Source organism: Stegostoma tigrinum, chromosome 7 (genome assembly GCF_030684315.1).
Source record: "Stegostoma tigrinum isolate sSteTig4 chromosome 7, sSteTig4.hap1, whole genome shotgun sequence".
NCBI lineage: Eukaryota > Metazoa > Chordata > Chondrichthyes > Orectolobiformes > Stegostomatidae > Stegostoma > Stegostoma tigrinum.
In genome coordinates, this window is record NC_081360.1 from 11,050,312 (window position 1) to 11,078,059 (window position 27,748).

The window sequence follows — 27,748 nt, forward strand, 5'->3', positions numbered from 1 at the left end:
GTGGTGCTGGGGGGGGAGTGTGGAACAGACAAGTGAGTCCCGGAGAGAGTGCTCCCTCTGGAAACTAAAAAAGGGTGGGGAGGGAAAAATGTCTTTGGTGGGGTCGGATTGCAGATGGTGGAAGTGCCGGAGGATGATGCATTGGATATGGAGGTTGGTGGGGTGGTACATGAGGACGAGGGGGATTCTGTTTTGGTTGTTATTGTGGGGAGGAGGTGTGAGGAATGAGTTGCAGGAAATGCGGGAGACACTGTCGAGGGCGTTCTCGACCACTGAGGGGGGAACGTTGCGGTCCTTGAAAAACGAGGACATCTGAGATGCTCGGTGTGGAATGCATCATCCTGGGAGCAGATGTGGCAGAGGCAAAGGAATTGGGAATAGGGGATGGCATTTTTTTTGCAGGAAAGTGGATGGGAGGGGGTGTATTCTAGGTAGCTGTGGAAGTCGATGGGCTTTAAATGGATATCGGTTTCCAGGTGGTTGGCAAAGATGGAAACAGAGAGGTATCAGAGATGGTCCAGGTGAACTTAAGGTTGGGGTGGAAAGTGTTGGTGAAGTGGCTGAACTGTTCGAGCTCCTCGTGGGAGCACGAGGCGACACCTTTACAGTCAGCAAGGTAGCAGAGGAAGAGGTAGGGTTTAGGGCCAATATAGTTATGGAAGAGGGATTGTTCCACGTAATCTACAAAGAGGCAGGAATAGCTTGGGCCCATGTGGGTACCCATGGCCACCCCCTTTGTAGGAAGTGGGAGGAATTGAAAGAGAAGTGGTTGAGGTTGAGGACAAGTTTGGCTAAGCGGATGAGGGTGTCGGTGGAGGGGAACTGGTCCTGCCTGCGGGACAGGGGGAAGTGGAGGGCCTTTAGGCCATCTGCATGGGGAATGTAGGTATGTAGGGACTGGATATCCATGGTAAAAATGAGATGTTAGGGACCAGGGAATTGGAAGCCTTGGAGGAGGTGGTGGTGTCATGGATGTAAGTAGGGAGTTTCTGGACCAAGGGGGAGAAAATAGAGTCAAGATAGGTAGAGATAAGCTTTGTGGGGCAGGAGCAGGTGGAGACAATGGATATCTCCACCTATCTCACCTTTACTGGCTTCATTCTCACCTCTTTGACCTGCCTGTCTCCTCTCCACCTATCTTCACCTCTATCCATCTTCTATCCGCCTCCCCCTCTCTCCCTATTTATTTCAGAACCCCCTTTCCCCTCTCCATTTCTGATCAAGGGTCTTGGCCCAAAACGGCAGTTTTCCTGCTCCTCTGCTGCTTGGCCTGCTGTGTTCATCCAGCTCTACACCTTTTTCCTTGTGTAAGACAATCCACTCTCTTTTTATCTGCTTGCTCTCCAAACCCACCATCTTCCACCTCCCTTGTCACTTCTTCCCCTAAGCTGGCCCAGGCTTTCCACCTCATATGATTTTGAAAAGGAAGTTTAATATTCACCAATTTTACTGAATTCTTTAAAGATGTAACAAAAAGTGTAAACAGGGTAATAAAATGAATGGGCAGGATTTCAAGGAGTGGAAAAAAAATCATATTACCCCTCCACTGCGATTTTCTTTTCCATTAAACAATAGTTTCTGAATTGGAGAGCACACCTGAAATATATAATCATAATCGAATGCCAAAATAGAATTATTTAAATTATGAAGAAAATTCATATGGTAGATATATGGAAGATCTTTCCACCGGTGGGGAGGCCAATATTAAAGACCATAAGTACACGTTAGCTACTAATAAAACCAGTAAAGATTAGATTCTCTACAGTGTGGGAACAGTGTTGGCCCAACAAATCCACACCGCCCCTTGAGGCATCCCATCCAGACCTATCCCCCCGTAACCCACACACCCCTGAACACTACAGGCAATTTAGCCTGGCTGATCCACCTAGCCTGCACATCTTTAGACTGTGGGAGGACACCGGAGCAAACCCACGCAGACATGGGGAGAATGTGCAAATACACACAGACAACAGCCTGAGGTTGGAATCGAACCTGGGTCCCTGGTGCTGCGAGGCTGCAGTGCTAACCACTGAGCCACCGTGCCACCCTAAAGAGTTCAGGAGAAATTTCTTTACGCATAGAATGGTGAGCATGCGAAACTAACTACCACAGAGATTAATTATGGCAAATATTTATTTAAGGGAATACTAGATAGAAGATTCAAGGAGAAAGGAACAAAGTTATTCTGACTGGGTTAGATGAAGAAGGCTGGGAAATGACTCAAGTGGAAGATAAACACTGGCATAAGCCATTTGTACTGAATGGACTGCTTTCTTTCTATTCCATTCTGTCCACCAATTGCATTTGTTTGTCAACTCCCACTGAAAAAAAGAAATACTGTGGTGTAAAGAGAAATTATCTTCCTTGGTAACTCTGAGTTATTAATTATTTATTTCAGTAAGAATTTAGCAACATGGCTGCTTTCCACATAGCCACCCTTAATATTCATAGGAGATGTATAAATTCATGGGCCCTGTTGTTCACAGCTATAGGGTAAAAATTTTAAAATGATGCCTCACATTGCAATTACTTTTGGAATCTTACAGTCCCTCAGGAGCATTTGCATGAGCAGCTCATAATGACTGAGATTTATCATATTTGCTGTTTCACATAATTGATTTGGTTATTGGATCTCTGTAGTATTCTATTTAGTAAATTAGGATCCCTCACACAAACATGAAAGTTTTGCTATCACCTATTCAGCACACAGAAGCTTAGAAACATCTGGACAATCAATACAATCTACTGCAGTTTAAAACAAAGTTACAGAGTCTGATATTCTCAATAGTAACTGTCTTTCAAATGTATCATATTTCACTTTCGTATTTTATCCATTTTCATATTTAGAACTAAAAATATACAGTGTAGTAAATGTGCAGTGGGGTCAAATCTTGAGAGCTTTAGTGGTTACAAGTTCTGGATTGACATCCAGCTGTGTAAGACTGTTTGGGTCATAATGCTTTTCTTCTGACTGAATGTTTCAGGTATCATAACCAACCTGTTTCTAGCACACAGAGCTTTTCTTTCCAAGTGCTTTTGTTCCTTTTCATCTGTTGTCACCTGCAGGTTAGTGGGCTGCACTTTGACCTCTGAATTTAAACTATACTGCAAAAACATAAGTGAAAAGCTCAGACTGTCATTCCAGTCCAGTACTGAAGGAATGTTATGCTGTCAGAGGTGCCATGTTTCAGGTCGGACAAAGGCCCAAATCTTCTAGGACCAACAATCAACGTAGGATTGCTGCTTCCACTCCTGCCTTTTTTCTACCTAAGCAAAATTCTGCATTTCTTTTTGGGATATCCAATCCTGTCCTCTTCAGAAATATGGAGTGTAACTTAAATTGGGGTGCTTCTTTGTACCCGGATTATCAGGGGAAGTCAAATAACATCTCTTTTTGATAGCACTGGCAGGAACATGCAGGGAAGTTGATTCACTAACAGACAAGAAACACAGAACAAATCAGAAGAAAGTCAGTCAGAAGGTCAGTGTGTGTGTATGTGCCAGACAGTGGGGGCAGGAATGTTTAACTTTCTCGTAAGAACTCTGCAAGACTGTAGGGAACTAGGTTGAGCAATGCACTTCTTTTTCCTGAAGTCAAAATAAAATCAACTTAGCTCACAATTTGTTTTTGATGTCTCATGAAGAGATTCTAGCTGAAGAAAAGCATCCAAAGGATGTGCAGAAATTTGACAGGAAGAAACCAGTGGCAGATGTACCAGCTTGTGTAAGATGCTTCAGCATGAGATAGTAATAAATCTCACTGCCAGAAATAACATAGGTGAACTATTTCAAATGCAGATGTTATGTATCAGACCAAAGCCCCTTCAAATATATCAAGGAGATGGCCTAGACCCTCATTTTTTATCTTTTTTAAAGGTAAATGTAAGGTGCAGTGTTTTAGGTGCAATTGAATTGGTTACACTTTTTGCCATTGAGCAAAGCACAATTTATTTTTACCCTACAGATAAGATACAAACAACAGAAAGAGAAATTGGTATAACTTCAAATCTAACAGGAAATTTAACAAAATAATTGATTATTTAGACTAAACAGCAACTGTTCCAAAATAGTAACATCCTATAAACACACACTTGGCAAAGGCAAATTCACTAAAATGGATTGTGTCTCACACAATGATTCTCCTGTCCACAATGAAACAACATTAGGGAAAATTTTGGCAGAAAGAGAGAACTCAAGCTTTTTGCCATAGCAGGGAGAGATGTATGGTAGCTTCTAAACCCCAACAACTACTGAAAGCTGAAGTTAAACCCACGTTGAGTAAAAACCTGACTCCACCCGAAGGGTGCAGGAACATTTCTGCTTGGGAACTCTGAACCCAATGGTATCAATGTGGATCTCACAAGATTCAAAATCTCGCCCCCCGCCCCCGCCAACTGCATCCCAAAACCAGCCCAGCTTGTCCCCACCTCCCTAACCTGTTCTTCCTCTCACCCATCCCCTCCTCCCACTTTTAGTCGCACCTCCATTTCCTACCTACTAACCTCATCCCACTCCCTTGACCTGTCTGTCCTCCCAGACTGACCTATCCCATCCCTACCTCCCCACTTACACTCATCTCTACTGGCTCCATCCCTGACCCTTTAACTTGTCTGTCTCCTCTCCAACTACCTTCTCCTCTACCCATCTTCGATCCGCCTCCCCCTCTCTCCCTATTTATTTCAGAACCCTCTTATTTCAGAACCCTCTCCCCATCCCCCTTTTCTGATGAAGGGTACAGGCCCGAAACATCAGCTTTTGTGCTCCTAAGATGCTGCTTGGCCTGCTGTATTCATCCAGCTCCACACTTTGTTATCTCCACCCATTCGTACTGCTTCTCTTGTTCCAACTTTTAAAAAAGAACTCCAAAGGTCCCCTAAACTGTTTGGTGCATTAAGTTTGAATAGACAGCTCACCACCTCTAGCTCAGAACCTCTCTTTAAAAAAAAGACTGGGACAAAATACACCTCTGAAAGCCATATAATATCATCACACAGGAATGTGCACAGAATCCTCAGTAAAGATAGTACAGGGAAAGGAAATGAAAAGTGCACCAAATTTCAATGGAAGAAATTGATTTTATCTTGGGGGTTGAGTGGCTTGTTCAAGATCATTAGCTTCATTGAACCTCACAATTAATGGACATAAAAGAAACTGAGATGCTGTCAGATGAAGATCTTGGATTGTTTACTGGCTGTGTTGTGACTAGATTTTAGGGTTATAGAATTAGGCAGGGTGAAGAAGAATCCATACAAAAGGGAAATGACGTGGAAATTAGGTATTCTAACACAATTTTCAAAAATTTAAGTAAAAGGTGAAAGGTAAAGAGAATGAGCCTGACATGTTTAGCCCATATTTATGAGTAAAAATGTAAGACAGATCTTGAGTTGAGAGAACTGTATCAAACAGCCTACTCAGAATCTGAATCAGAACTAATAGCTGAATGTTATTATTTAAAAGACAACATTCTCATGAGGGAATTGAAACCACCACGTGTACAAGCTGAGGAGGAATTGCCAGTAATTCATCAAGTGGTGTTTTCATCTAGGTAGCGTAATAAACTTTTAGGAGTGGCTCACAAACTTCCAATGGCAGTTCATCTAGGTAGTAGAAAAATGCAGGGTAAAATATTAGAACAGTTTAATGGGCCAAGATTGCATAAAGACATGATAATGAAATGTGAAGCTGGATGAACACAGCAGGCCCAGCAGCACCTCAGGAGCACAAAAGCCAACGCCCCGGGCCTAGACCCTTCACCTAGGCCCGGGGCATCGGCTTTTGTGCTCCTGAGGTGCTGCTTGGCCTGCTGTGTTCATCCAGCCTCACATTTCATTATCTTGGATTCTCCAGCATCTGCAGTTCCCATTATCACTTGCATAAAGACCTGGCTTGTTTGCTAGACATACCATACAAGTCACGTATAGGGAGAAATCCCAACCATCTTTATTCTAATATCAGCTGTAGAAGAACAATTTAGCAGGGTCTTAATAGATTGTGTAGCATTTCTACCTAAAACCAGAAGTTGAATCAGCATCTTTTACCTGATCCCTGCTGGTGTTTATGCTGCACATGAGCCTTCTCTCATTCCTCTTCATCTCATCACACCTGCACATCTTTCTTGCTCTTTTTCCTTCATGTGGTGATTTAGCACTCTCTTATCAACTTATGCTTTTTGCACTAAACACAACTTGTAGCACTTACAACTACATTTACTTGGAACATATATTTATTTATGATTTCTAGTTTTCACGTCCCACAGAAGTGGAAACATCTCTCTTTGTCAACCCTATCAAATCCTTCACCAAAAGGAGCTCTAGCTGATTTTGTCTTTCCTGATAGATCTAACTCCTCAGTCTGGAAACTTCCTTTCACCAGTCATCTTCTACCCCTCTCATAAAATAGAAAATAGAGTGAAGATGTTTGCTATGATGGTAAGCATCTCTGTCTTGGTAAAAATGCTAAAAATCCCAGCACTCCTCATGGATACGATCGCTTACGTGTAGGATGGGGCTTGAATGATTGCCTCATCAGCCAGGACCATCAGAAGGCCTTTGACAGGATATCGCACACCTACATTTGGTATCTGAATCTGATTGCTCTGAAACAAGTTGTTAGCACTGTCTCAATCAATGGATAGGAATCAGAATGCTTCCCGATCAGATCTGGAGTCAGGCAGGGCTGTCCACTCTCTCCAGCCTTGTTTGTGTGCTGTAGAACCTTTTGGTGAGACTATCATGAAGGATGCAAGTCAGAGAGGGGTGACTATTCCAGTCAGCAGAGGTCTGCAGGTCAAAGCCTCCCTGTATATTTGACATTTTCTGCTCGGATACGCTGTCAGTGCACAGACTCATGAGCATCTGCGACCAGTTCAAGCTGGCCTTGGGATCCAAGGTAAATTGAGGCAAGAACAATGCTATGTTCTTTGGGAATGGGGCCAAACGATCCTCTATCCCCTTCACCATCAGGACAGAATACCTGAAGGTGCTGGGAATATGGTTCGGAGGAGCCAGGGTATGCACGCACACTTGGGAGGAACACAGTGTCGAAGTGAAGCAGAAACTGCCCTTATGGGAGCACCACTCCCTCTCCATTGTGGGTAAAAACCTAGTCATCACGTATGAGCCACTCTGTTGTTATACATGGTGTATGTCTGACCAATTCCCCACCACCCCCAAAACTGTGCGGTTCCAGTCACCTGAACAATCTTCCACTTCATCTGGAGATGGATTGTGTCTGCAGGACTGCATGTACAAAACTCTGGATAAAGGAAGGGAAGACACATTCAATGTTGCCCTTTGTGTATGGCTCCTTCAAGCTGTGCTTTGGTATGCAAACACCAGCGGTCACTATGTACTGAGGTTCTGCCTGTCCCCAGTGTTGCGAAGGATGTGACAGGCCTCATTGCCGGTGTACACTCAAATAATTAGACCATTCTGTATCACCTGTCCTTTAGAGAAATTTGCAAAGAAAGTCCATTAACCGCAAGCCCATTAGGAAATGGTCAGCACATAGCATCCTTGAGACCCTGAGGGAAAAGGAGAGGGTGGATCCTGTCATGTGGTTCCCTGAGCAGACTATCAGAGTTGTTTAGCAGAATGCTTCTTGACCATAACTTTCTAACAAGCACCAAGACATCACTTGGCTGGTGGTGAGAAGGGCACCACCTGTAAGATCCTTCATGTACGTCTGGATGTCTGCGCCAACACATGGTACCCTTGAAGCAGCTCCGGGGGTGTTGAGAAAGCCTCCTGCTGCAATGTGCCTTTGCAAAGGAAGTCTGGAGAAAGATGCAGTAATTTTTGCCGAGGTTCATCTCAAACAGCTCCATGATGCATGTCTCTGCTGTACAGTCTGTTCCCTGGGACACAGTCCGATATAAACATCAACTGTTTCCTGGAGGACCATCAACTCGGTGAAAGACGCTATTTGGTTTGCCTGAAACTTGTTGGTCTTCCAGAACAAGGAATTGGCCTCGACCGACTGTTGCAGACTGGCACATTCAAAGGCTCAGGACTGTATGCTGAGGGACGCATTCAAGCTTGGGGCAGTTTCCGCCAAGGCACAGTGAGGAAAGACCACTGTCTGAGGTCATAACTGGAGGTTCGTATAGTTATCAGACCCTCCTAGTGCCTCGATGTCTGTAAATATAATCTTGTATGTGTAAGAAATGTCTTAGGTTTGTTGGGATACAGTCAAACTTAGAAGTTTGTTTGTTTACTTGACATGATACTGTATAGAACCAAACTGCGTTTGTGACTATATTTATGTACAAAGATTTTTTATGAATAAAGTGTATTTTTGAATAAAAATAAGTTTAGCTGAGTAGCCTGATTCTTTGCTGTGCGTTCTAATTCTAATCAAAGCAAAATATTGTAGATGCTGGAACTTGGAAACAAACACAGAAAATGCTGGAAAAGTTCAACAAGTTTGGCAGCGAGTGTCGAGAGAGAAACAAAGTAATGTTTCACGTCCAGTATGACTTCGAGAGTTCTATCTAAGTGTTATACTGCACTTGAAACCTTAACTCTATTTCATTAATTTTCAGTTCTGCTTGTTCAATAGCTGATGGACCTATTGTTTCTTGCATTTGAGTTTCTTGCTTTTTTTATCTGTTAGGAGGCTACATCTGAGGCCTTTTTACAATATGTGTGCCCCATTGAAGTAACAGAAACAATCAAATACTTCTCTCAGGATGAATTTTGGCTAACTTTATTTATCCAGTGTTGTGATAAAATATTATTTGATAAATCAATCTGAACTGTTGTCTAGATTGTTAATAAACCATACTATTGGAAATGGATCAAGGGGCGAGAAATTGGGAAAATTCTTATCAGCAGCAAGTTATGATGATCTAGAATGTATTGCTTGATTGACGGAAGCAAATTCAATTGTAACTTTTAAAGTGGAATTTGCTAAACAATTGAAGGGAAGAAATTGTCAATCTGTGGCAGGGCAGTGTGATGAATTGGTTTTGAATTCAAAGAGAAAGCTCAGAAATATTGGACCAGGTAGCCTCCTTCTGTACTGTATGATTATTACCACTTACAATATTACCACTTTTGCAATCTGCTCGATTATCCCCTTTTCTCTCATAAGTACAGAATTAACACTGGAAATGACCACATAACGCAAAATGAATGTGATGTGAATAATTTTGTATTTTCTTTAATGTACTGTAAAGTACATAATCTCAACAATATTAAAGGTGTTTTTTTTAAAGGACACTTTTTAGATATGCTGATAGTGTGTTTCCTATGAAGGAATGTTTGCAATGGATTAGTGTAATCATTGTATTGAAATGTAGCAATGGTAATGTCAGTAATGTATCTTTTGAACAATTTTGCCAGATAGTGCTAGATTTTCAATTGCTTTTGTATTATTTTATGTTATTGATATATTACAATGGTTCTCTTGGAGGGCACAATAAACCTAGGGTCCTTCATCATATGATGGTATGTATCTGAGCAAAATACATTCTGTGGCGGGTCTGTGTTAGAACGGTGTTGACCCAATGAATGACACTATTCTTTAATAGTTAAAATAGTTAAATAAACTGCTAATAGGATCTAGGCCTGAAACATCAGATTTCCTGCTCCTAAGATGCTGCTTGGCCTGCTGTCTTCATCCAGCTCTACATCTTGTTATAACAGGATGTCCATCTTTTGGAGGACCTATCTCAGGAATTGCTGGGTGCAGTTTTAGCTCAGCCAGTCAGGAGCTAGATACCAGACTCAAGCTAAGGCTTCAGATCACCAGAGCTGATCAGACAGACCCACTGCAATCAGGTGGAGGCTGTGGTGTTGCTTGATGAGGGTATGTTGCTGCAGGGACAACCTTTGCCACCAGTGTTCCCATCTATGCCACCAGACAGCCATTACGTGGGCCCCACTGTGTCTGATTAGGGTGGATTTCCCTCTCCACCTCATACACCCAAACTCCTCAATGTAGTTGGTACCTTCTTTCACCAATCTTCTCATGTGGCAGAGGGCTCACTTGTTGGTGATTTTTTTTTTAAATGTTCATTATATGTGGATGTCACTGGCTGGACCAACATTTATTACTATTCGATAATTTCCTATTTAACCCTGGCTTGCCCAGACTCTGAGAAACTTGATAGCTCATAGAACACACATACAACTCTGGGGGGATAAAAGAGCAAGTTCCATCATTCTCCTTGACATGAGGAACTGGAAATGCATCCCCTGGTCTGGCAAGCATACTATTGTTTGGATTCCCCATTGGAATCTCCCAACACAAACTGCTGATTAGAATCCCATCCCCACCCCCACTGACAGGCTCCCTGTCTGTAACTGCAGCCTTTTCTGGAGTGCTCTCTGGCCAACCAAAAGCCAAGGTTATCAACAGAGATCCTGTCAGTAATAAAATCTAAGTTTTCCAATTAAAACTTTGAGCCCACGCTTTGACAATGTGCCTCCTGTCAATCTGTCTTTCAGATAACAAGTTAAACCAGGACCTGTTCTTATATCTCAGTTAGACTTAGAAGTTTGCACAGTGGTATTTCAAAAAGAAATGGGGAATTCTCACCAGAGTCCTAGTCAATATTTCATATTTTAATTTTTCATTACAAACAACAGATTATGGTCATGATCGCATTGTCACTTGTTGTGGGACTCTACTGTACAGATTGACTGCTGATTTTCCTAAATTGAAATAGTGACTACACTATAAAATACTTTACCTTTGAAGCACATAAGGGTATCTTGAGGTTATGAAAGACACTATGTGAATCCAGATCTTTCTATGACAGTATTGGGTCAGTGGTTATTACATTTGAAGGCTCTCTCTCTCTTTCTCTCTCTCTCTCTCTCTCTCTGACCTACAATCAAAAAGAATCATTTGTTTCTATTGCTTTTTGGGGTAACACACAACTCATTTCCAGGTTCTCAAAGAATTTATTCCGTGCGTGATTTGAAATTGCCCCCTGGATTAGTTATGGCTGTTGTATTATTTACTTCAGGCTCTCTGTGATAACAGGATTAGGAGCAGAGGGATCAAGTAAGGAGCTCAAAAGTAAAATTGTACATATAAACAGTGTTGGGGCTGGAAGCCATTCAAAAGCTTGTTGAATGTAACCAACATGACCATCAGAAGACTGAAGGCATTAGATTACAGATAGCTGCAAGATTTTTGAAAGCCGTAGGATAATCAAAAAATTTCTCTCCACAGGCTTGATGGAGAATAAGGGATAAGGATGAGTAAACAATCTTAAAGATCAAGACGTGTTTAATGAAATCTTAGCTAAAGATATACAAATTCTTGATCCAATCAAGTTAAAGAATGTGTAAACCATTTGTCACAAAAGAATTCAAGTGGTTAATTGAAAATACGGAACCCAGAAGAGAGAAATGCAGGCTGAAGCAAAGAGGAGATAACTGAGGATCTTATTCATATTTTTCAGACTTGTATTAAAAACAGATATTCAAATCTAGCAAAGATAGCAGGCTGATTGTTTGTTTGCCAACCAGTGGGAATTAGGAAAAAGGGCTCAAGAGAATTTTATAAGATCCTACTAACATTCATCCAAATGACTGTAAAGGAATAATTCTTATAGCTGCTCCTGCCAGAAGATTTTCAGTCATGCTTGTATGTCTTACACAATTCACACACGTTCACTGTAGCTCCTTGGTAAATCCCCTGCAATGTCTGTCATCCAACTACGGCTGGATTGACCCCACAAGTGCTGCCCTTCATTTTGACCAACTATGTTTCACAGAGCATCACACGATAACATAACAATGCACGGAGGTTGCAGAAATGCGTTAGTGTGATTCGGGTAAACTGAGGGCAAATGCATAACAGTTGAGGTGTAATGTGGACAACTATGACATTATCAACAATGTTAACAAAAACAGGATGGCAGGTTATTATCTGAATGCCTTTTCCCAAAATATCATCAAAGGGCAACAAGACCTGGGTGGCCTCATACGGCTGAAAGCTTGCAAGCAGGTACAGCAGGTAGTGAAGAAGGCAAAGGGTATGTTGGCTTTCGAGAGGATTTGGGTACAGGAGCAGGGATGTCTCAGTGCTATTGTATATGGTCTTGCTGGTCATATAGATTACTGTGTGCAGTTTTAGTTCCTTTATCTGAGGAAGGATGTTCTATCTATGGAGATGGTGTAAAGAAGGTTTACCAGACTGATTCCTGACTGATTCATGAAGGGAGTCTGGATTGATTGTAGCTATATTCACTGGGGTTTAGGAGAATGAGAGGAGATGTCATAGAAACCTGTAAAATTCTAACAGGTTTAGTCAGGGTAAGTAAGGAATGTTCCTCCCTGTATAGGTGGGAAGTTCTGAGCCTGGGCTCATAGACTAAGGATATGGGGAAGACTAATTAGGGCTGAGATGAGAACTTTCCTCACTCAGCGTGTGATGAGTCTAGAATTCTCTGCCACAGAAAGCAGTTGAGGTCCATACATTGAAGGTTTTCAAGACAGAGATAGATACAGTTCTCAAGGCTAAAGGGATCAAAGGGCATGGGAGTACCAAGTTGGATGATCAATCATAGTCATGTTAAATGATAAGACAGGATTTAAGAGCCAAATGGTCTACACCTGTTTCTATTTTCTACGTTTTGATGTTTCTATTTCCTGCCTCCTAATTATTGCCCCTCCACACAGTTGCCATTGGACGCCTTAAATATGCCTAAAATCCCGTAACCTTTGGGTAGAACAGCAACTCTTATTCCACTTGGGAACGCTGCAGCCCAATGGTATCAATGTGGACTTCGCAAGCTTCAAAATCTCCCCTCCCCCACTGCATCCCAAACCAGCCCCGCTCCTCCCTCCCCTCCCTAATCTGTCCTTACTCCCACCTATCCCCACCCCCATCTCCTACCTACTAACCTCATCCTGCCCCCTTGACCTGTCCGTACTCCCTGGACTGACCTGTCTCCTCCCTACCTCCCCACCTACACTCACCTTCACTGGCTCCATCCCTGCCTCTTTTGACAGGTCTCCCTCCTCTCCACCTATCTTCTCCTCTATCCATCTTCTATTTGCCTCCACCTGTCTCCCTATTTATTTCAGATCCCCCTTCCCCTCTCCCATTTCCGAAGAAGGGCCTAGGCCCGAAACGTCAGCCTTCCTGCTCTGCACTTGCTGCTTGGCCTACTATCTCTGCCCCAATTAGTTGATCTTTATTGTCAGTCAAATGGACATTTTCCCCTGTCTGATGGTTTCATCATTAAAAAACATCTTCACAGGTACACTTTAACACCCCATATCCCACTTCTATTTGTTTTTTTTTCTCCTGGGTTGTTCACTATTGTGTTCTCAAGAATATTTCTTAATTCTTGAGGATACCAAGGAAGCCCTAGAGGTAGCAAAATAGTAAGGTACAGGGGAATCTAACAGGTACAATGTATTTGGATTTTGAGAGGAAAGATTGTGTATTAAATTTATAAAATTAAAGTGTATAAAATGAATGCTTAGGAAATTTAAAGCTGTCATCCTGATTAAATGGGGATCTCTCTGTTTTGAATCTGTGAATTAAAAGCCCATTCTTCTAATTGAATACTTACATAATTTGAAACCCAGCCCTGTCGATCTTTCAAATCCCCCCTTACTAGCATTCAATCGAAATTTGGATAGCTGTTCTCCAGAGTAGATGAGCAGTAATCTGACAGAGTCAATTTCATGGAGCAGTATCCTTTAAAGACAGGATGCAATACAACACCACTGCCATCCCCAATTCTATTTTGTCCCACCAGCAGGACTCTGGAAGTGGTGGCATAGTGGTAGTGCCCTGCGTGTACTCAACATTGACTTCTGAAGTCTCATGACATCATGTCATATATGGGCAAGGGGACTTCTTTCTTATAGAATTTAGCACCCTATCTCAGCTGGTGCATCAGTACTCCTCCACGTTGAGCATTATTTGAAGGAAGAATTCAGGGTGGCAAGAGCATAGACTGTATCCTGGGTGAGGGCCTTCAGTGACTATCACCAAGAGTCTCCTGTTTGCACCACTACTGACTAAGTTCTAAAGAACATAGCCACTGACCTCAGCCTGCAGTCTGAGAAAAGGACAGCCTGTTATCTTAAGGGCAACTAGGGATGACAATGGATACTGAGAAAACCAAGGAGAGAGAACATACTTGGCAACATCCTCACCGATACATCAGTTGCAGATGCATCTGCCCATGATATTATCAGTGACCACAGCACTGTCCTCCACTTTCACATTGAGGATACACCACTACCATGCTAAATGGGTTATATTTCAAATGGATCTGCAACTCAAACTGGGCATCCATTAGGGTAACCTGGGACATTAACAATATAGTATCCCGTTGAACCACAATTCGTAATTTTTTCCCTGCCATTTCTCTCCCACCCTACCATTACCATCAAACCAGGATCAACACAGGTTTAATGGAGCATAAAGGAGGACATGCCAGGCATAGTACCAGCCATACCTAAAAATGAGGTATCGCCCTAGTGAAGCAACTATCCTGGATGATTAATGTGCCAAGCAGCATAAACAGCATGTAACAGATAGAACCAAGCAATCCCACAACAAAGAATCAACTCCATCCTCTACAGTCCTGCCATAATCAGCCATGAGTGGTGGTGGACAATTAAACAACTCACTAGAGGAAGAGAAGGTGGCCCATAGTACCACAGTTCTCAGTAGTACGGGAGGCAAGTCCATCAATGCAAAATGCAATGCTGAAACATAGGCACCTTCAGTCAGAAGTATCATGTAGACAATCTATCTTAGTTCCACCAGAGTTTCCGAGCTACACAGTTTTGTTGTGAATAATTCACCTCCTGTTTCTTCAATGCCTGTTCAGAAGGCACGACACTGGAACGTGGTGGAATTCTCTAATTGCCTGGATGGGTGCAACTCCAACAACACCAAAGAAGCTCAACACAATCCAGGACAAAACCGTTCACTTGATTGGCACACCTTCTGTCACATTACCATCCACTCCCCTTCATCACAGAAACAACTGTGGCAATATGTTTACCATCTGTAAGACACACAGCAGTGACTCAACAAGGCTCCTTTGACAGCACCTTCTGAGCCCACAATCTCTACAAGCTAGGAGGACAAGGGCAGCAGAAGTATTGGAACATCACCACCTAAAAGATCCCCTCCAAGCAAAACACCATCCTAACCTGGAACTATATCACCATTCCTTCATTGTCGCTGGGTTTAAACGCTGAGATTGTTTTCTTAACAGCAGTATAGATGCACTTACTCTCCATTGACTTCAATGGTTTGAGTAAAGGACAGCTTATTATCTTAAGGGCAATTAGGGATGACAATGGATGCTGCCTAGCCGGCAATACCCATATTTTATTAATCTCTATTATTCCATTGTTTCATTGAAATTTACAGAATACTGAAAGGGGACAGAATGGACATAAAGAAGATGTTTCCACTAATAGGAGAGACTAGGACCTGAGAGCACAGGCTCAGAGTGAAGGCACAATCCTTTGGAACTGAGAGGAGGAAGAGGAGGAATACCTTCAGCCAGATTATGGCGAATCTGTGAAACTCATTGCCACAGCAGGCTATGAAGGCCAATTCATTAAGTGTATTTGAGACAGAGATGGATAGATAGATTGATTGATTCTTAATTGGTGAGGGGATTGACAGTTACAGAGAGAAGCCAGGAGACTGGGGTTGAGAAACACATCAACCATGATCAAATGGCAGAGCAGACATGATCGGCCGGATGGCTTAATTCTGTTCTTGTATCTTATGGTTATGGTTTAATGATTATTTTTTAGAAATTCCTCTATTTTGAACCACATTATTCTTATGCTTTGTGATACAGCAGTCAGAAGTGAAGTTCACACAGTTCAACTGATGAGTATCACTAGACCATGAACCAAGAAGCCCATGTAATATGTGGATCTGGATTCAAATTCCATCATGGTAGATGTTAAAATTTGAATTCAATTTTAAAAAAAGCCTGGAAATGTGTTCAATTGTTGATTGTTGGAAAAACCCATCTGGTTCATAAACTCAGGAAAGGAATCCACCATCTTACCTGGTCTGGCCTACATGTGCCTCCAAGTCCATAGCCATGTAGTTGACTCTTCATTGGTCTCTGGGTAATTAGGCATGGGCGATAAATGCTGGTTTAGCCAGCGACACCCACATCCCATAAATGAATTTTCAAATATCCCAAATAATACTTCAGTGCCATACAGTGGGATTGCTGCATTGTCAGCAGTGCCATCTTCCAGATGAGCTTCCTGAAAGTTCAAGTTATGCAGTTTGGGCACTCTTAGAACATAGAACATAGAACAGTACAGCACAGAACAGGCCCTTCAGCCCACAATGTTGTGCCGACCATTGATCCTCATGTATGCACCCTCAAATTTCTGTGACCATATACATGTCCAGCAGTCTCTTAAATGACCCCAATGACCTTGCTTCCACAACTGCTGCTGGCAACGCATTCCATGCTCTCACAACTCTCTGCGTAAAGAACCTGCCTCTGACATCCCCTCTATACTTTCCACCAACCAGCTTAAAACTATGACCCCACGTGCTAGCCATTTCTGCCCTGGGAAATAGTCTCTGGCTATCAACTCTATCTATGCCTCTCATTATCTTGTATACCTCAATTAGGTCCCCTCTCCTCCTCCTTTTCTCCAATGAAAAGAGACCGAGCTCAGTCAACCTCTCTTCATAAGATAAGCCCTCCAGTCCAGGCAGCATCCTGGTAAACCTCCTCTGAACCCTCTCCAAAGCATCCACATCTTTCCCATAATAGGGCGCCCAGAACTGGACGCAGTATTCCAAGTGCGGTCTAACCAAAGTTTTATAGAGCTGCTACAAGATCTCACGATTCTTAAACTCAATCCCCCTGTTAATGAAAGCCAAAACACCATATGCTTTCTAAACAACCCTGTCCACTTGGGTGGCCATTTTAAGGGATCTATGTATCTGCACACCAAGATCCCTCTGTTCCTCCACGCTGCCAAGAATCCTATCCTTAATCCTGTACTCAGCTTTCAAATTCGACCTTCCAAAATGCATCACCTCGCATTTATCCAGGTTGAACTCCATCTGCCACCTCTCAGCCCATCTCTGCATCCTGTCAATGTCCCGCTGCAGCCTACAACAGCCCTCTACACTGTCAACGACACCTCCGACCTTTGTGTCGTCTGCAAACTTGCTGACCCATCCTTCAATCCCCTCATCCAAGTCATTAATAAAAATTACAAACAGTAGAGGCCCAAGGACAGAGCCCTGTGGAACCCCACTCACCACTGACTTCCAGGCAGAATATTTTCCTTCTACAACCACTCGCTGTCTTCTGTTGGCCAGCCAATTCTGTATCCAAGCAGCTAAGTTCCCCTGTATCCCATTCCTCCTGACCTTCTGAATGAGCCTACCATGGGGGACCTTATCAAATGCCTTACTGTACTCTGGACAATATTCACCTTCCACGAAAAACAGGCTCTTTTCTCAATTTTCTAATTTCAACTTTTGTGGGATTTTGATTTGTGCAAATTGATCACATTTGCCTACAAGTTAACTGTGACTGGTCTTCAAAAGGAGCTGAAAACTCATTCTGAGCCAGTTAATAGTCATCAGGCAGTTATTTGGAAGAGACCCCTGTCTCTGTTAAATCCAGCCTGATATTACCATTCAAGATTTAGATTGGATAGATGGAGGCAGAAATAGGTAACAGAAGAAGTTGAGAGTAATGTAAGCAAATGTGATTAGAAATTATTAGAAATTAGAAAACCAGCTGGCTGGAGGTGTGCACAATATTGTCAGTAGAATGCCAGGATCTCCACTCCACCAGCATAACCACGGAAACCTCAGAGTAAATCTAGCTCTGCAACTGTCTCCACATCCATCAAGGCTTGTGCTCCACCACTGTCACAGTTGCCTGGAACATCTTTGTTAAATCACTGTCACCAATTGATCTGTTTGGCTGCACAGCCACTGGGATGTTCAGCACACACTGATCAGCATCCACTTTTAGAAGCTATTGCCATGCACGGATCTTGGAGATCCATGCAGCAGAAAAAATAACCAGAAGGAATATTGGCATTGAATGCTTCAATGGAGCTATGGGTTTGAATAACTTTTACCAGGTAATTTAGAGGCAGGAATAACGGTCATGTAACCCATGTTTATAATTAGCAGGAAAGAGTGTATTCAATTTCCAAAATATATTGACAAATTATTTGGACAAAAAATTGTCACTTGGATAAATATTTTCTTTAGAAAATAGAAGGCTCACAAAATATGTTTTTTTTAATTCTAATACATTTGGTATGGTAGATAAGAGGCAAGATATTTCCATCTGTAGGGGATCCCAATACCAAGGCTCTTAAATATACGATAGTCATAAATAAATTTAAAAAGCAATTGGGGAGGAGCCCCTTTACCGAGAGATTGGTTAGACTATGGAAATTACTACACTGTAGTATCATTGAAATAGATGGTGTGAGGGAGAAGCTAAATAAGTACATGACAGCAAGGAATATAGAAGAGTAGAAAAAAATTAAATGAAGAACAAGTAACGAGGAACATTAATATTATTATACATTGGTTGAGCTGAATGGCCAGTTGCTGGCTTGTCCACTCTATATAATTCTATTTAAGTTAATTGCTATTTAATTATTGAATAGCCCTATCATGCAAAACTGGCAATACCAAATGAGAAGTTCAACTTACATTTCAATAGCTTCTCTCGTCTAATTTTTTTTTACAATATTTATCAATTCTGAATTTGATTGAGTTCGATTTAGTCTTTGGATATTGGGAACCATGAAAATTGTGTTCTCGTCTTGTGTAATCTACCTTTTTAAGGTCACTCTAAAATGTGACACATAAATCTGAAGCTTCATCCTGTACAAAAATAATCTTCCCTTATGTTTGCTCAATAGGGTGATACAGTTGTTTCCTGTGACTCATATGGCATACTAAAGCTTTGGGATGTGCGGAAAGTGGCAATAATGCTATCAGTTGATGCAGGCCCTCATCCTGGAAATCAAGTGATTTTCCACCCATCAGGTAGGAATCTATTCTTTTTGTTAATTAAGCTATCGTATCAGCGGTTTCATCCTGTCTTACTTCAGTCCCCAGTGTAACCGATATATGTTAAAAATATAATCGCTCCACAAATATGGGCCATATGGAGGTGGTAAACTGATGGTTTGGTTTTTCACTGTGGAAGGTGATTCTGGGGTGTGTATCTTATCATGTAGTGCAGGTAAAAAAGCTGAATTCTAAACTGGATATCAAAGTCTCATCATAACCAAACTATCAGAACAAAGTTTCTTCGGTGGGATGAAAATTCTTGTGACTTTGGTAATTGCCTATTATAACCTTAATCTTGCAAATACCATGTGGTTAACTCTTACTATTTTATTTGAACATTGAGAAACGCATTTTGTTAATGCTTCTAGTCTCATGTCAGTATTATAACTTGTGCAAGTGCATTTATGACAGTGCACAACACTGCGAGCCCAAGTGACAATCCTAAATTGGTTGCCATTGTAATCCTTCATACACTTGGGGTTTATCTAGCAAATGCTGTCCAATTGTGCCATCACATCTCATATTGGATAGTGTGTTGTCAGTATTGCAAGCACAGGTTGTTGAGTACAGTCAGGACCTTACTTGTTGCAAATGGGCAAAGGAATATTCCATTTGATTTGATCCTTTGGGACATGTAGTCTACATACCTAGCAACAGACCAGCACTGAAATTCAAGTATTACTTTATTAAATTATATGATTGACATCTTTTATCGTTTGACAGTGGCATTCTGTTAGCAATGAATACTACTCATGTTGTTCCTGCATCATAGCATGAAACAACTAACTTCACCTGTTGTTGAAACCTTTGAGAAAGCTTACCCTTCCAGGGTAATCTGAGACAGACTGGGCCCTTTTCAAGGTCAAAAGTGATGGCCTCAGGGCCATTAATGAACTTACATGTTATATCATGAGATATAATATGATCAGGGTAGCCATTATTCCACCCTATTTCAGCATCACATTTGCACAGCTTAAATATTATTTTTGAAATTACTGATAAGGCAAATATTCTAACACATGTATGCTGATCAGTTACAGTAGTTTTTTGGTAGACAGCACCAGATCTCTCAATTGAAGTAGTCTTCTCAACTAGAACATCAAGAAAATGAAGCTCAGTTGACCATTCCATTTTAAAGATGAATTTGCTTGAATGTGGCACATTTCCATGTACTGGTAGTTGTGTATACTAATACACAGGGCCCTGTTCTTTACAGATAGAAATAATGTGTCCACTCAGTGCATCTGTTTCATCTCCAAAAAGTAGGTGACAGCCAGTCACTGGCTCATTCCTCAGGACAGTGCTTTGGCCAAAGTAAACCTAGTTTAAAATTTAAACAAAGCCTGGCAGTTAACTGTCAGCTGTTATTAATTGGTGCATTCTCCAAGGCAACATCTCTACCAATCAGAGTCCATTTGCCATCCAATCAACACTATGCTCTCCTGGTATTTAAATGTTGATTTCCTCTTAATCTGGTCCCTTGTCCTGATGACTGCAAAATGAAAATTTTTTATAAAGTATGTCTTCTTTCAACATTACCCTAGTTCTGAGTTTCCAAATGACTTTGTTTTCTTTTATTATTTACATTGTAATTTTATGCATATAAAAATAAGTTTGCATGATGATTGGATGACCATGGGTGAGGAAACAATTTAGCAAACCTTCATTCATCTTTTCAGAGAGATCCTAATGTCCTCCCATTGTAACATCAAATTCTTCTTTGAATGATTTTACATGAACTATTAAATCTCTGACATTTGATTGTTTTTTTGCGAGGTAAACCTCAAGATGCTTTTGATAACTTTCAGTATTTAGTACATCGGGCATTTTTTTAAAAGTTCTGTACTAACTGAAATTTTGAAACTTAATTTTAATTAATTTATTTTTATTTTATATCTGAACATGTGTTCAGATATTTCTCTTTGTCGCTGTTTGTCATATATGTGTTCACTTACACTTGTGGCAAATATAGAAAGAACAGCCTACTGTCAGAGGGCTACCTCTTAATAGAAATGCTTTAAAGTTTATGTGACAGGCTAAAGCAACGATGTATATTGTGTATACTGCATTGTCCTACCTAGATCATACGTAGTAGCAGGCTTCCAGGACATAGTGAATTTAGAATCTGAGGACAGCTAGATTCAGTGTATGATTTTAAAAATGCATTCATATTCACTTATACTCATCTGTAAGCTACAAGGAAACAATTTGAAGCCCTGTTAAATGTTGACATTGATCATGCAAAGCTCAACTGCATTGTTTTATTAATTATTCTCAAAAGAATCAAAATGTTGAACATTTTTGTGACATATAAATAAATTTACATTTTTTTATATAATTTCAAGTAAGTGAAGTTGGAAATGAGTCACTGTATCCTACGTATTCTCCAGTAAACAACCTGCAATATTTACAGTTATCTATTAGGCCAGAGTTAAGCTAACCTAAACACTTGAGACAATAAAAAGGTTTCAGTTTACAAAGGTGACCACATAAATTATTGTCAAGCTATTTACACAAGAAAAGGTGCTGGGAAAACACTCCATGTATGTACACTCTAACATCATTTATATTATTTTGCAAATATTATATCTCAAAATCTTGACATTGAAGGAAATCATAGACTTAAAACCTGGTTACATTGCATCAAAGATGTCTCTTTAAGTAGTAAACTGAAAATGATCTGCTCGAAACAAATCAGCCAATTCAATTTGAAAAGAGAACATGACAAAGTACTCATCAGAGTCTGGCAATATCATGGAAAAAGAAAGAGTTAATGTTTTGAGTTTATGGTCTTTCAACAGAACTTGGAAAAGTTAGACATGCTGTGAGTGAATGGTGGGTGAAACAAGGACAAATTAGGGTGATACAGGGAAAGGCAGAAGAACCTGAATGACAGAAGAGTTAATCTTCCAGGGTCAAAGACAATGGCGAAGAGGCAAGAAAAGAATCAAGAAAACACGAGATTTGACGGAAACAGGTGTGCTGTTCACTGAAAGTAAAAACAAGAGAAAAGTCCTGAAGTTATAAATAAAGGGAAACAAAATGAGGGACAGATTATGGTTTGAAATTTCTGAAGTCATTGTTGAGTCCAGAAGGCTCTAAAGTGCTTATTTAAAAGATGATCTGCTAATCCTCTAATTTTAAGCATCAGTGAAACAGTGTAACGGGTTAAGGACAGAAATTGAAGTTAGAGAGCAATGTGAATAACTTAAAATGACAGGCCACTGGTAACTCATTTGGTCTACCCAATATAGAGGACACTATAATGTGAACAGTGAATACAGTAGACTAAACTGAAGTAAGTACAGATAAATGAATCCTTTAGTTGGAATAAGCATTTGGGATCTTGGACAGTGAGTAGAAAGGAGATAAAAGGGTAGGTGCCACATTTCCAGGGAAGGTTTTGCAGGAAGAGGATTAAGATTTAGCAGTGATTGAGGAGTGGACCAGGGTCAAACAGAGAGAATGGCTCCTGCATAATGAAACATAAGAACAGATTTAGGAGCAGGAGCAGGCATTCAATCTTTTGAGAGAGACAATGGGAACTGCAGATGCTGAATAATCCGAGATAACAAAGTATGGAGCTGGATGAACACAGCAGGCCAAGCAGCATCTTAGGAGCACAAAAGCTGACACTTCGGGCCAATACCCTTCATCAGAAAAAGGGGATGGGGAGAGGGTTCTGAAATAAATAGGGAGAGAGGGGGAGGCGGACCAAAGATGGATGGAGGAGAAGATAGGTGGAGAGGAGAGTGTAGATGGGGAGGTAGGGAGGGGATAGGTCAGTCCAGGGAGGACGGACAGTTCAAGGTGGTGGGATGAGGTTAGTAGGTAGGAAATGGAGGTGTGGCTTGAGGTGGGAAGAGGGGACAGGTGGGAGGAAGAACAGGTTAGGGAGGCAGGGATGAGCTGGGCTCGTTTTGGGATGCAATGGGGGGAGGGGAGATTGTGAAGCTTGTGAAATCAACATTGATACCATTGGGCTGCAGGGTTCCCAAGCGGAATATGAGTTGCTGTTCCTGCAACCTTCGGGTGGCATCATTATGACACTGCAGGAGGCCCAGGATGGAAAGGTCGTCTGAGGAATGGGAGGGGGAGTTGAAATGGTTCGCAACTGTGAGGTGCAGTTGTTTATTGCAAACTGAGTGTAGGTGTTCTGCAAAGCGGCCCCCAAGCCTCTGCTTGGTTTCCCCAGTGTAGAGGAAGCCACAATGTGTACAGCGGATGCAGTATACCACATTGGCAGATGAACATCTACTTGATGTAGAAAGTCATCTTGGAGCCTGGCGTGAGGGTGAGGGAGGGGGTGTGGGGGCAAGAGTAGCACTTCCTCTGGTTGCAGGGGAAAGTGCTGGGGTTGGAGGGGAGTGTGGAGCGGACAGGGAGTCACGGAGAGAATAGTCTCTCCAGAAGGCTGACAAAGGTGGGGATGGAAAAATGTCTTTGGTGGTGGGGTCGGATTGCAGATGGCGGAAGTGTCGGAGGATGATGTGTTGTATCTGGAGGTTGGTGGTGTGGTATGTGAGGATGAGGGGGATTCTCTTTGGGCGGTTATTGCGGGGACGGGGCGTGAGCAATGAGTTGCAGAAAATGCAGGAGACACGGTTGAGGGCGTTCTCAACCACTACGGGGGGGGAAGTTGCGGTACTTGAAGAACAAGGACATCTGGGATGTACGGCAGTGGAATGCCTCATCCTGGGAGCAGATGCAGCGGAGGTGAAGGAATTGAGAATAGGGGATGGAACTTTTGCAGGAAGGTGGGTGGGAGGAGGTGTATTCTAGGTAGCTGTGGGAGTCGGTGGGCTTGAAGTGGACATTGGTTTGTAGGTGGTTGCCTGAGATGGAGACGTCACCTTCCGAGACTTCTCTGTCTCCATCTCAGAATTTCCACATCAAGCAGATGTTCACATGCACATCTGCCAACGTGGTATACTGCATCCACTGTACCCCAGTGTGGCTTCCTCTACATTGGGGAAACCAAGTGGAGGCTTGAGGACGGCTTTGCAGAACACCTACACGCAGTTTGCCATAAAAAAACTGCACCTCACAGTTGCGAACCATTTTAACTCCCCCTCCCATTCCTTAGACGACATGTCCATCCTGGGCCTCCTGCAATGCCATAATGATGCCACCCGAAGGTTGCAGGAACAGCAACTCATATTCCACTTGGGAACCCCGCAGCCCAATTGTATCCATGTGGATTTCACAAGCTTCAAAATCTCCCCTCCCCCCACTGCATCCCAAAACCAGCCCAGCTCATCCCCACCTCCCTAACCTCTTCTTCTTCTCACCTATCCCCTCCTCCCACCTCAAGCTGTACCTCCATTTCCTACCTACTAGCCTCATCCCGCCCCCTTGACCTGTCCGTCCTCCCCGGACTGACCTATCCCCTCCCTACCTCCCCATCTACACTCTCCTCTCTACCTATCTTCTCCTCCATCCATCTTTGGTCTGCCTCCCCTTCTCTCCCTATTTATTTCAGAACCCTGTCCCCATCTCCCTTTTCTGATGAAGGGTCTTGGCCCAAAACGTCAGCTTTTGTGCTCCTAAGATGCTGCTTGGCCTGCTGTGTTCATTCAGCTCCACACTTTGTTATTCAATCTTTTGAGGCTGTTCCACCATTCAGTAAGATCTGATTATGGCCTTATCTCCATTTTCCTGCCTTCTTCCCATACACCATCCACTCCAAAGAATAAGTTCAATGGCACAGCTTCCGTTGTTTTCAGGGGAAGGGAATTCCCCAGATTAAACAATGGCCCAGAGAAAAATATTCTCCTCATCTTTGTCTTAAATGGGAGATTCCTACTTGCTATACTTTGACTCCCAGTTCTAGTCTCCCAATAAAAGAAAACAGTATCTACATGATCAAGTCCCTCAGATTTTAAATGTTTCAATCAGATCACCTCTCATTCTTCTACAGTGGATATTATCTGAACTTGCTCAACATTCCTTAGTGAGAGAGTTTCAACCCAGGACTGAGTTGTGTGGACCTTCTCTGGATTGTCTCTCACACATTTAAGTCCTTTAATGTACACAGTACTTCAGATGTGCTCTCACCAAGGCCCTGTACATAGGATACAATAAAACTTTTCAATTTTTATATTCCACTCCAGTTGCAACAAATGTCATCACTCCAGTTGCCTTCCTAATCACATGCAGTACCTGTATATGCAGAACACCAGGATCTCTTTCTACCACTGAATTAAACAATCTCTCTCTATTTAAATAGTATACTGCCTTTCTTTTTCTTCTTCTGAAAGTGGACAAGTTTAATTTTTCCTACATTATATTCCATCAGCCAAACGTTTGCCTATTCACCTGTCTACATCCCTTTATAGTCTTTACCTCCTCTTCACAACTTACGTTCCCATTTATCTTGGTATCATCAGAAAATTTAACTACTGGACAAATTTTAACTATTATGTTTGGACCTTCTATCTAAGTCATTGACATTGATTGTAAATATATGAGGTCAATACTACAGCACTCTACCATTTACCACTTGCCAACCTGAGCATGACACTTCCATTCCCACTCTATGCAAATAAATTACCCTCTACATCTTGAGCAACCTTCTTAGCAACCTCTGCAGCACCTGAGCAATCACCCTTTGGAAATCCAGGTGCATCTGCAGGTACCCCTTTATCTACCTTGCTTACTACGTCATTAAAGAATTCTCAGATTAGTTTGGTGTGATTTTCCTTTCACAAAGCCATGTATATTTGATCCCAATTTTTTAAATAAAGTATCCTGCTATAACTTCCTTATTCATGAATTTTAGTAATATTCTATAACAGGCATTAGACTAACTAGTTTCCTGCTTTCTGTTTCTTGCAGTTCTTGAATAAATTATGTCGTATTTGCTATTTCCCAATTCACTGAGGTTTTTCCAGAATTTAAGGAACTTTGGATGATCTTAACCAATGCCTGTATTATCGCTTGTCCTTGCTGATAGTGATTGTAATAAGTTTCTTCCTCTTTTTCACCTTTTGGTTTTCAACTATCTTTGGAAAGTCTTCCAAGTCTTCAGCAGTCAAAGTTCAGTGCTTTTGCGATCTCTTTGTTTTCTGTTACTAATTTCTTTGGTATTTCTATCTAGCTTTCTCTCATTCTCTAAATTTTCCTTTTCTATGCCTTTCCCTGCTACTTCTTGAAATCCGTCCAATCTTCTGACAGAGTACAAACATTTGCAGAATTGTACAATGTTTCTTTTAATCTCATTATTCATAGACTCGTAGATGTTCATACACCAGAAGGAGCCCATTCAGTCTGTAATGTACACACCAGTTAACAAAGGCTACACTAATGCCATTTTTTTTATATCTTAGCCCATAGCCCTGGAGACTATCACAATGTGAGTGAATATCTAAATACTGCTTCAATGTTGTGAGAGTTTCTGACTTAACCACCCTTCAGGCGGTGACTTCCAGGCTCCCGCCAGCCTCTGGGTGAAAACTTTTCTCTTTCACTCCCCTCTTAGTCTTCTACTTCTTACTAATCTCTGTAGCCATGGTTATTGATCTCTCTACTAATGAAAAAAGAACTTTACAATGCACCTATCCATGCCTTCATAATCTTACAAACCTTTATTTGATCCCATCTCAAATTTTGCTGGTCCAAGGAAAACAACCCCAGCATATCCAATCTTACCTCATAGCTCAGATCCTTCAGCTCAGGCAGCATCCTGGTAAACCTCCTCTTCAACCTTTCTACTGCAATCACATCCTTCTTATATTGTAGTGAACAGAGCTCTGCGCTGTACTCAAGTTGTGGCCTACCCAGTATTTTATACAATTCTGTACAACTTCCCTGCTCTTGACCTCAACTCCATTCTCCCATATTTGTTCCACGTCTAACAAAAGCAATTTTAGTCTTGAAAATTCCAATTATTACCAATATTTGCAGCCTTTTGGGGATGAGATTTCCAGATCACTTCTTGATTTCGCTCCTGAACAACCCAGCTCCAACGGTAAAAGTCTATCCCTTGAACTTGATTCTCCCACTGGAGAAAACATTCTAGGAAATATCCCAGAAAAACCTTTAATAAATTGATTAGACTATCTCTGAATATTCGAATGATCAATTAGATGAATGTAAGCCAAACTTATACAATCAAGCCTCATAATTAATCTTCAAAGCTCCGTATCACTCTTTTGGCTTTCAAGGAAAGTATTAGTAGAAATTAGTTTGTCAGTAGAAAGCAGAAAATATTTAATGTCCAAATAGTAAAGTTTTGTCGGGTTGTTGACTGGTTCCTTCCATTTCAGTGTTCTTAATTGATACTGGGGAAAATTTCATCTTATAATAATGTGATACTGGTGATGATACAAAACTGTATGACTAGTTATGATTATAAATGGGTCGGTTAGTTTAGGATTCTGTATGAAACAGATGCATTTCAATGTAGATATAGGTGTAAGGTTTGTTTTGAGATATGGAATACAGATTGGGAAGTGATGATATTTTAATTATGACAAAACAAGAGGTTATTGGCATGATTATTGACTGCTCAGATTTTACCTAACCAGTATTAAGATGTAATCAATAAGCCATGCGGTGACGCAAGCATCAAGACAGTCTGTGGTCACAACTGAAAATAATTGATACCAATTTTGCAGTGTTCATTAGTTGAAGCTTTTATTTGGAGTATATGTGCATTGAACATTTTATCTTCAAAAGAACATTGTTTTATTAGCTATTGTGC

General features: G+C 41.5%; 1 protein-coding gene across 4 annotated transcripts in view; it reads left to right on the top strand.

Annotated features, from left to right (window-relative positions):
• LOC125453945 (sperm-associated antigen 16 protein) overlaps positions 1-27,748 on the top strand; it is an 825,922-nt gene that overhangs the window by 591,368 nt on the left and 206,806 nt on the right. For all 4 annotated transcript variants that reach the window (XM_059647037.1, XM_059647038.1, XM_059647039.1 and 1 more), the window contains one exon: positions 18,891-19,017. In XM_059647037.1, coding sequence (XP_059503020.1) covers positions 18,891-19,017 — 127 coding nt within the window. The remainder of the gene's footprint in view (positions 1-18,890; positions 19,018-27,748) is intronic.